Source organism: Vidua macroura, chromosome 3 (assembly GCF_024509145.1).
Source record: "Vidua macroura isolate BioBank_ID:100142 chromosome 3, ASM2450914v1, whole genome shotgun sequence".
NCBI lineage: Eukaryota > Metazoa > Chordata > Aves > Passeriformes > Viduidae > Vidua > Vidua macroura.
Window position 1 is genome coordinate 61,088,706 of NC_071573.1, and position 10,890 is coordinate 61,099,595.

Sequence of the window (10,890 nt, forward strand, 5' to 3'; positions counted from 1 at the left end):
CTTATAAAGGCATTTTTTAAAACTTTTAAGCCAAAACAAATAAAATGTGGCAAACGAATATATATATATATCCAGAATCTGCTGGAGACTTATATTTCAGTGTTCCTATCTCATTTTGTATGCAGTATTTGACACATATCTTAATGTCCAAAATTAATTAATTCCCCAGACATCACTTTGCCTTGCTTTCGTATCTGTCTATATGCAGGAATCTTTACACAAAATGACTTACATATGATTTTAAAATAAAGATAATTGAACACTGGAATTTGTTTTTCTTGGTCTAATAAGAAAAGAATTTTTTGAACTGAATGCACTTGAGTTGATGTGATGACACTTAATGCTGCCATCCTGTGTTCAACACTGAAATAACAGCAAATACACTGAAAAAAGTAAATGCTGTTTCAAGTTCAGATATTAGATTTTTTTTTTTTATCATTCAGTGCAAAGATATGTCTTTTTAATCCACTGGGGAGTTAGGGTTGAGGTCTTTTAGAGTAAATTATGCCTTTCTAATCCACTGGGAATATAGAACTGAAGCCTCATGTAATATTCCTATTCAGAAGTAAATGTAAAGTTACTATTCAATGATATTTTTTAAGCCCTAGAATTCTGTGGAGATTTTTGTCAAAATTAAATGGTACAATTTTTTACAAATCCTTCATACTTATTGCAAGTATTCAGTAATTTTGGGTGCTTGAGAACATATTAGTCTTAAAATCATATTCACAAATTGATAAAGCTTAATTGTGAATGACAATTTATACATTTTTCAAATAAAAAAATGTCTTATTCTTTCAGGAAAATGTATTTGGGTTTTCCTTCTCCCTACTTTTCAATTCATACTGCTTTAATTTACAAATGAGGTAAATTTCCCATACAGTTCTTGAACTATATTTAACTATCAGGTGGCAAGTGAGGCACCCAGACATGTGGTGAATTTCCCACTCCAGGAAACCTGTTTGAAACTTTCACAGAATTCACAGAATCACTGGGTTGGAAGAGACCTTAAAGATCATCGAGTCCAACCCATGCCCTAACACCTCAGCTGAAACACAGCAGTGAGTGCCACATCCAGTCTTTTTTTAAGCACAATACCTAATTACCTTGTGTGCTGCTGAATAAAGCTGAGGAAAAATGTCTTATTTTCTAACACCTGCTGTGGCACTCTACATGATTAAACATAGATGGACAGAACCTGAGTCACTTCCATATTCTCCAGAAATAACTCAGTATCTGGATTCTTATTAGCAGCTCATTTGGATAAAATTTCATCTTGGCTCTGATGAGGCTTCTCTATCAATCACATTTCCCCTTTTGAAACAGAGGTTAAAAAGCATTTACTGCAAACTACAGGTGAGATCTCTGTACAGTGTTGAGAGTGGATAAGTGAGGGTTAATTGCTTTTTGGGATACCTATGCATACCTATGGCCCCAAGTCAGTGTTGGTGATTAAGTCTTTGTGTTGGTGTTGGGCTGAATAATGCTCTAGACAGACAAAGAAAGATGCCCTCAGGACTGGAAATTTACCTACTGCCTTTAGCCATATTTCTACCATCTATCATTGTATTCCCCTGTATGGTGCAATTGTTCCAAAAAAAGGGAGCTATCCTGTGAGCAGCACAACAGCAATGCACTGGGCTGAGCTACTGCAGGTTATAAAGCCCATTGTATCCCACACCCTTCAGTTTGCATGATCTGTTTGAATTTACACAGAATGACCTTTCTGACTCCTGCTGAATATGTCACTCATTGCAGTGCCAGATTATTTACTAAACAAAAATTGCTACCTGCTAAATAATTTCTCTGTGTATGGTTTTCTAGTTTTTTGTCCCAAACTAGGTGCAATATTTTGCAGCCCAAAGAGAACAACTGCTTTGAATTTCTTTCAGCCTTTGCCTTCCACATAGCAAGAACCTTTTGAAAATCTGTTTTGTTCTTTATAATGTTCATGCCCCATACCTGCTTGGTATACTTTGCACCTTTAATAAGTATACATAATATTCCTTAATTAGTGAAAATATTGCATAGTCACATTTCTCTCTGCACCTAGAGTGAAAAATATTTAAGTGGGTCATGAAAAATGAATTAGAAGAAACTGGGAGAGACTTACCCAGTTTCTGGGACCTAACTGGTAGAGACCCACCCAGTGGATCCTATACCCAGGCTGCTGCTCTTCTTCTCTGTGATATATAGATTCTAAGCCCCTCTGAAAAGGAAGAGTTTGAAGACGTTTAGTACCTCACAGGTGACTGCTGTGCCTGCTGCAGACTAAATGTTGTAGGCCAGTGTATTTTCCATCAAGTAAGGATGTACTGTCTTCAGTTTTTTTAATAATGCAAGTACCTAATTCAGCCAGGGGTTGCAGTGTTAAATCTGACCTGAGAGGGCCTGTGAGGCAGGGGAGAAAACTTGCAAACTGAGTAGCGTTGGTGACCCACTCATCAGTGTGCTGTCAGTCCTCTCATAGGTTCTTAGCTTAATATGTTGTGATATGAAGCCCCTCACTTGGGTATTTTAGACTGTGCTGTGCAGAGAATAGGTCCTGTCATTCAGCTCTTAGAGGTTTTAGGCCACATTTTCTTTCCCACCAACCTGCACTGTGTATAGGCTAGGGGATGGTAAGGTTCTGTTCTCTCTATGGTTTGGCAGCATGAACGTAATGTGCAGCTGAGCATGATTTCTCCTGGAAATGCAGGTGGTGAAAGTGGCAACATGCATTAATTAGCTGAGCTAATAATGATTCTCTGTGAATAAACAAAGTAATTATTCTGTTTGATCTGTGACCATAATGTTAGAGCTCTGTGGACATTTCTTGTTCTTTTTCTCATATACTCAAAGTAGACTACCTTTTAAATAATTTATCGTATGCCTGCTGTGTAGCAAAAAAAAAAAAAAAAGTTATCCAGTTGAAAGTTGGAGAAATTCCTATAAAATCAACTGAGACAAAATTATCAAGAACTGTATACAAAAAAGAAAGCTAGTTTAAATTTACCAATTTGAATTTGATAGAAGACCAGATAGGAACATCTATAAACAATAATTTCATCCTTAAAAATTTAATTTCTTTTTGCCAGGATCCCAAAAGTTTGGAAAGAGGCAAAAAAAAATTTAGCAGGATTTACTACCTAGCAGATGGCTATAGACACTGTTTCTATAGGTGGAGGCCTTAAAAAACAGATGTGACAAATTTAATCTAGGGGAAATCTCATAGAGATCTCTTGCAATTTACAAGTCTTTGATTCCACAATTAGTACGTAGCAAATTCTCAATACAATAATTCTTACTGCTTTAGACAGAAATAGTTATGATGTCTAGTATTTTTAAATTGATAAATAATAAGACTGGACACAAAAGGATTGTTTGGTTAAAATTGCTTACCATAACTCATCATTTGTATAATAACGAGCCTTCAGCTTTCTCAGGAACCTGTTCTTGTGATTCTGCTCACGTTCGTACTTGTTCTATGCTCATTTAACTCTGATGGTTTCAGAGAAGCTATTCTAGATTCACAGGTGCCCAGATTTATTCACTGATTATGGAAGAAAAAATCTTCAGCCTTGCAGTTGGGTAAATGGAGGGGTGTGGGGTGGGAGACAATGAACTGTCATAATCAACCTTGAGTACAGGGACTCTTACTTTCTTTTCCTATCAAAATGAGTAGGTTTGGGTAAATGATAATGTTATAGGAATAGAAATATTTCCAGGAACAGAAATTAGGACTGTGTACACAAATAAATTATGTATTTTGTAACTTCAAGTGTCATGTACCTGCAAGTGGAACGGAAAAGCTGTCCTTTGTCCTCCTTCTCTGTAGCTAATATGATTAATATTCATCATCAAGGACTTGTGGGTTGAAATAAAATACAAAGCCATTATATAGTCAGACTATTATATAGGGCAGTTGCCTAGCAGAATATAATCTGGACAATAAGAAATAGGGAGAAAAACCTGCAGTAGAGAATATCTGTTTTTAAAAAATGAAATTTACAAAAAGGAAAGAAGAATCCTTTAAAGTAGACTGATCCATCAGTACTTTGGTTTTGGGGTTTTTTTTTTTTTTGGTTTTTTTTTTTTTTTTTTTTTTTTTTGGTTTTTTTTTTTTTTTTTTGGTGTTGTTGTTTTTGTTTTGGTAGAGGGTTGGTGTGGGGGCATTGCCTGGTTTTCATGCCTGCAGCAAGAATTTTCCATATCAGTGTCACATGCTTCTTATCATACCAAAGTGTGTTCTTAATATAGCATAATTATTATTGTTATTCTTAATATCTTTGAAAAATAATTAAACACTACCGCTCCTTTGTTCTGAAGTTCTCCCTGTTGTTAAAAAGAGCTTTGAAGGTCGGATTTAATTTACTGAACTGCTGCGTAGTTATTGTATGTTTGTAGAGAAGTGTAGTAGATAGTGAAGTGCAGAGCACTGTACTTACTTACTTATTCCACACTGTATTTTGAGAAGCTCATCAAAGCCAGCTGCTAGCAGCTTTGTTCCACCACTCTTATTGCTTTGCAGACTGATGTTCCTCAGGGAGTGATACGGGTGCAAGCGCCTCATCTTTCCAAAGTTTCCATGGCAATACAGCTGACAGAAGAACTGAAAGCCAGTGATATAGTAGCCAGGTTTCTCAGCCAGAAAAGGTATAAACACATCTTTGTTTTGTTATCATGTCGGGAGAAGTGTCTCTTCATTTATTATATCAAGAAAAAAGTTTTAAAATACTCAAAGTCTGGGTTAGTTCATGAGCTGTTTGGCTGAATTTAGCCATCAAAATACACGCTTGAGGAATTAATGCTTTTAAATGTTATTAAAGCTCAGGAAGCTTTTAGGAATACATGAGTGCTGTTAGTAAAAAATTAATTGCTGTTTAATCTGATGGGTCAGGAATAGTTTTGTAATTTTGTGGGGACAAGTCAGAAGGGAACTCCAAGAAAACAGAGGAATGAGGAAAGAAGAAAGAATTTTTTTTTTAATAATGCATTTATTATGTAAAAATATATAATGCATTTATATATATAAATCTATTTAAAATACAAGCATCATAAAGTCACTCCCAGGACATGCATTTCTATATAACAGCATAATAGGTACCAGAGTATAATGATGTGAAAATGTCAGACACGTTAAATTATTTAAAACAAAAGCTACATTTTAGTCATTCAAATCCATTTAGAAAGGGAGAAATTTTAATCAGTCTTTTGAAAATAAATAAAATTAATGCACAGGTTCATCATATCTAGCTATTGATCTAAAGCACTAATATGGTACACTATTTGAGATTAAGAAGCTGCTTTTTCCTAGATGCTGTTTTTAGAGTTTTGCACCATTGTCAGAAAGTTATTTTCTGGCTGGGCTTTAGCATATATTATTACAATTAAGCAGTGAGAATAATAGAATCCCTTTGTAATACAGGGACTTTATTTTTCCACTGTCTGTTTTTTAATTCTTTTAGTTGCAGTACAATTAAATCCAGCAAGAATGTGGTTTTCCCCACCCAACCATAAGGCTTTTTCTGAAATATGGCATATTTGAGGGAAATACTTATTTTTGCAGCAGCAGTAAAAGAAAAATCAGAGGGTAAATATCAAGCTACTTGCTAATAACAATGAAATTCTTTCATAAAACCTGCAGCTTCTTCCTATTTATCTTATTTTACCTTTTCTAGTGTATTGCTCACTTGCAGGACTGTTCATTTGCACTAGCATGCAAGGGTATTCTTGTTCACTGTTTGTGTCAGTAAGGATTTGCGACGGGTACAGTGCTGATTTTAATTAGCATCACTTCTCCCAGACATGTCTAGGTGGCCAATCCACAAGCACCTTTGTAATATCATCATTCATTGTGTTCTGTTCCCCACAGTGGAAATGTCCAAACACTCAAGAAAGAAGAGGTCTTTCTTTATGAAATAGGAGGAAATATTGGTAAGAATGGCTTCTGAACAACTTCTTTTGCTAGAATAGGATTCCTTGGCATGTTGTCCATGGGCTTCACTGTGGTTGCATTTTTATTCATGTCCGTCATTCTCCCTGACACTAAGGCAGACAGTTAACCTTGTGGAGAAGGCAGCAGAGATGTTGGTGTGATTATTCTATTAGTAGTGTCTTATTATATGTCCCAGAGGAAGTTGGCAGCTCTAACAGATGTTCCTGATATTTAGGTACAGTGAATAAGCACAGAAAGGTTGGATACAAAGGTGCTTGAAGTTAATTTTATTAATCTCTTTGTACTGAGGCATAATAAGTGAACTTACATTTCTTCATGTTCTGCATTTGAGTGTCACTTGCAGGTTCTTTTGGGGGGTAGAAAATGCTCAGCCAGAAATATGACTGTGTGATAAAATTTTCCAAGTTAGTCTTTCCTTCTCTGCTTATTCCAGATCCTTTTGATTAAAGTAAATAGCAGACCAGCAAAGTTAATGCCGAGGATAATTTTGAGCACAGTTCTATTTTTCTTCCACGAATGCAAGAGTATTTTTGCATTAGAAATCAGTTTCTAATCAGAGTATTTTTCATATGCTCAGGAAAACAAAAGGAGAACTAGAAAGCAGTAGTAGATTGGACTTAACATTTACTTTTTCCTTAACTGTGACCTATTAAACTTACTTGGCATTATAAAATTGCATGCAGTACTACAATCCCAGACTTTTTTTAAAGAGAAGAATATCTTGTTTATTCTACAGAGGTGTAATCATTGCAGGAAAAAAGGTTTTGTAACAGAATTCCAATGAAACTGGAACAACTTACTGTTACTTTAAACATGTGACAGAAATTGTATTTCTCTTAGAGAAAGTGCAGATTTGTTTTGTTGTGACAGGTTAGAAAGCTGAGATGTTTTCTCTGTCTGAATGGTTTACTTCCAGAGGATTTCAACTTTAATCAGTCCTTATTAGTCCTTATTAATACTCAGTGGAAGTAAGAGAAATTCCGTCTTTAACCTGCTGTATACGTTTAAGTAACCAGCTGTCCTGACCTTTGCCATCTGTCTCTCTTCCCAGTGTGTCTGACTCATGTAGAGGGAGCCCAAAACAAGATGACTTGAGGGGCTCATGACACACTCATGTCCTTACACTTATGCTCATAATTGTAACAAGCACAATGCTGTGATCTTGTCCTCTAGCAGATGCAGCTGCTGAAGTCTGCAGACATTTCTTTAGTAGTCAGTACACTGTAGGACTTCAAGGCAGTGAATGGGACTTCTGCCACTGCTTTGTGCCTGGGACTGGCTGGATAGGGACATGGCAAAGTGCTGTCCCCATGCTCTCACTGCCTGAACATGCTGCACTGAGCAAAGAAGACCTAGTTCAGCAATATGGGCAGTACTGGTCACAGAGGTTTGGATTAAAATCCTAGAGAGAGCAGATGGAGTCTATGCCTGGTTGAGCAGAGAGTCTTGCCTTCTTGCCTGCTCTGTGCAGGGAGTCCAAAGAGCTGGCAGACAAACTCAGCTGCAGCATTCCACCTGTGTTTGCCTCCTGTCTCAGGAGAGCGAGTACTGGAAATGTCTGTCTGGCATGAGCCATCCACCCCAAACAACTGCATAGCAGAGTAGAAAAGGAGCTGTGATGTAGAGCTGCAAATGCATGAGATAGTGCTTTGCCTGTAGGAAAATGGGAAGAATGTGCAGATCTTGATGGATCAGCATATGCTATTTTCATCATAGCTACTAGACATAAATTAATTGCCTGTAGTGCACCAAGAACAGTGTACTACTTTCCTCTCCAAGGACAGCAACTATTACAAGTGCTATGCAGAACAGCTGACTTAAGAGGAGGAGGATAGGGAGTAACACCTTCTTAGCAAGGAAAAACCTTGCAAAAACTTAGCATTTAAAAAGGGGGAAATAACCTGAAATTTTAATGAGCTTCTATGCAAATGTGAATGTAGTTTTTGGATATAATCATGAAAGATCAGGACATTGCTTACTTGCAGAGGGGAGTTCCCATCTGTATGGTCTGTGTGAGAAATCTGACCTAGAACATGTCACAGAGATAGAACAGCCCCTTCTCTCCTTCTTTCTTCCTCTTGTCCCCTTCCTCCTTAAGGCAGACAGGAAGGGGAGCACCTCCAACTTTTATGTGCATTGTCCTTTGTTAAACAGCACAGAGAGACTTTGAAAATATACATGGAGTAAAACAGTAACCGGAACTTTGGAAGTTGTTTTATTTCTCTTTTGATACTGGTGTAACCACATGTCTTTTCTGTTTCTAGGAGAACGCTGCCTTGATGATGATACCTACATGAAGGACCTATACCAGCTCAACCCAAATGCTGAGTGGGTTATAAAACCTAAGCAGAGCTAAGATCACAACAAATAGCAAAACCTCCAACCTGTGGACTTACGTTGTACGGCTGAATGTTTCAAAGGGATAGGTGTCCTTTCAACATTCAACCATTATGTATATTAATAGAACTTTATCCAGTAAAAAAAAAAAAAAAAAAAGGCAATGGTGACCCAACAGTTATAACCAGTAAACTTTCAGTTTTACTTGCAGCAAAGTTTTGGAGATAGCACAGTTTTCCCACTCATTATTGAAACAAGCAAAAATACCTTATATATTTTATACATAAGTACCTTAAATATTTTAATGGCACTAAGCTACCTCCCATCTGGTAGGTCTTGATTAAGAAGAATTTATTTTTCAAGCAAATGTTTAAACTCTTTGTATTAAGGACCTACAAACTGTTTGTGTAGCATTTTGTGTTCATATAGGTCTTTTCAATGCTAGTACAATAGAGAACTGAATCCTGATCAGTACTTCTGAATAGTACAGTATTAAAAATACCAGACTGAGTCATATGAATTTCCTAAATAACTGTGAATTTCACAGGAAAAAACTGCAATGCAATGTATTTTGTCTTTGGAAGTCCTAATTTAAAGTTTGATGAAAACTATTTAAAAACAACTGTGAAAATGCTTTCTATGCAGCTTTTTTGCTAGATTATTTAAGTAATTTTATTTTTACTCCAGTTGATTGTGCTCTTGAGATTATTACAAAAAAAAAAAGGAAGAAAAAAACAAAGAAAGGATCACGTGACAAGGTGAGTCTTTTTAAAGCTCACTACTCTTGGCATTGTCCTTTCTGGCATATTGTCATGCACTAGAAAGACCTTTTAGGCATTTCCGCAGTGATTGCAACCATGTTACATACCCTGATTTCAGGTTTTTTGGATATCTGATTGATAGAGTTTTGTGAACTGCCAAAACTTTTCAGTTACTAGCATAATAAAAACTTTCAGGAAAAATAAAATAACTGTGGAAGGAACTGTACTCTAAATTTCATAGGTAGCAAACCACTAAACCTTTCACTCAAAACCAGTGTAAGGGTCTACTGTGGGTATTACCTACCATCGGCTATGTATCTGGTTTATCCTGGACGAGGCTAGAAATCAAGTTCTGATTTCCCTGATGCTGGTAGATGCTGTCTAAACCACTTCAAAAACTAGTGGTCCAACAAAGAACTATTGCACATCCATCCCTTTTCAGGAAAGGACTGAAAGTTCCCCATGGAATTCACTGATAATGAATTATAGACTGAGGAGGCTTGTTGCAAGACAAAGAGCTATGGCCTGGAGCTCCAGAGCCCCTGTTCCACAGTGACATTTTGGGCTCACTAGCTTGTGTACCACTTCACAATTTATTTGTAAACTAGCTCAGCTGTGCTCAAGTGCTTACACCTGCATGGTGACTACCTGAAGTAACTACTGTGAAATTGTATCCTTGGAATGAAATACTTACTTTCAATGCACACAGAGATTTATATTGGCCTCATAGGGAGTATTCTACATGCAATCAAGGACTGAATTACAGTTTTTTATGTGATCAAAGCTGATTAAAGGAATAAAGGCCCTTTCTGCTGAGCTTTGGATGTGGGCCCTGTGTTGACAAAGTAACCACTGGAACTCTCCCTTTTATGTACAAGCAGTGAAATAGAACTCTGAAAGGTCATAGAAAAATTAGACATCTGCTGATTAATTATCCACAGCATATGAACAATTTTGGGGCCATGTATATTTATTGTTTCTTAAAGTCAAAGGCTGTCTTCATATAAAGAGGAAGCACTGCACTGGTTGGTTCTGAAAAGCAGAATAAGTAAAAGAGGAAATTGTTCTAATGTGACTGTACTGCCCTCAATGCTCCATCTAACTGGGCGTTCCCACGTGGTACAGCACTGTGCCACTATGGGCAAATCCTCTAAGACAAATTACCTTTGTTTGTAGAACAAACTCCCTGTTCTTCAAATGGAAGGATAGTGTAGCAAAGCAGTACAATGCTTAGGTAAATATTTATGAACCTAATGTAATAAATATAAGGGGTTTTGTTTGACATGTAATGCAATGTTTCTGTAATACATTATAGTTCTGTAAAGATTACTTGTTACTGGAACTCTAGGTGTTATTTTAATCAGGAGCAAAGTGCAGATGATAGGACCAGCTGTTCCTAACAGTTTCAGCATAAAATTGCAACCAACCTGTGGTTATGATCTCTTAAATAACTTTGGTTTTGGTTTAGTGCCATTGTTTTTTTTTTTTTTTTTAATTTAAAAAAGTTCTTTTGTAATTAAATGTTGGTTTTTTCTGACTTTTTCTGACTTTCTCATTCAAATACTTATTTTTCTGTGTAAAATATATCCAAATGACGCTAAGCGATAATTATTTTGTGATTTCACACTTTACATCTTTGTAGAGAGCTAGTAGTACTGTGTATGACAAGGGACATTGATAAGTTAAAGTCCTGCAAAACGAACGCCTGCTGGAAAAAAAAATAATAGGCTAGAAGTTTAGAACTTTGCTGCAATTGCAATACACCTTTGCTCAATCTGTAATATAACAATTACTGGGTACATGCGAAGGAACAGGAGACTTCTCAGCGCTCATTAAAACTACTGGTTCTTAATT

The 10,890-nt window shown here is 36.5% G+C and overlaps 1 protein-coding gene across 2 annotated transcripts in view; it reads left to right on the forward strand.

The window, feature by feature from the left end:
* The window catches only part of ARHGAP18 (Rho GTPase activating protein 18), a 66,221-nt gene extending 55,648 nt beyond the window's left edge, over positions 1-10,573 (forward strand). For both annotated transcript variants that reach the window (XM_053974335.1, XM_053974334.1), the window contains exons 13-15: positions 4,511-4,635; positions 5,855-5,916; positions 8,203-10,573. In XM_053974335.1, the coding sequence (XP_053830310.1) occupies positions 4,511-4,635; positions 5,855-5,916; positions 8,203-8,294 (279 nt within the window). In that variant the 3' untranslated portion in view covers positions 8,295-10,573. The remainder of the gene's footprint in view (positions 1-4,510; positions 4,636-5,854; positions 5,917-8,202) is intronic.
* The last annotated feature ends 317 nt before the right edge of the window (positions 10,574-10,890 follow it).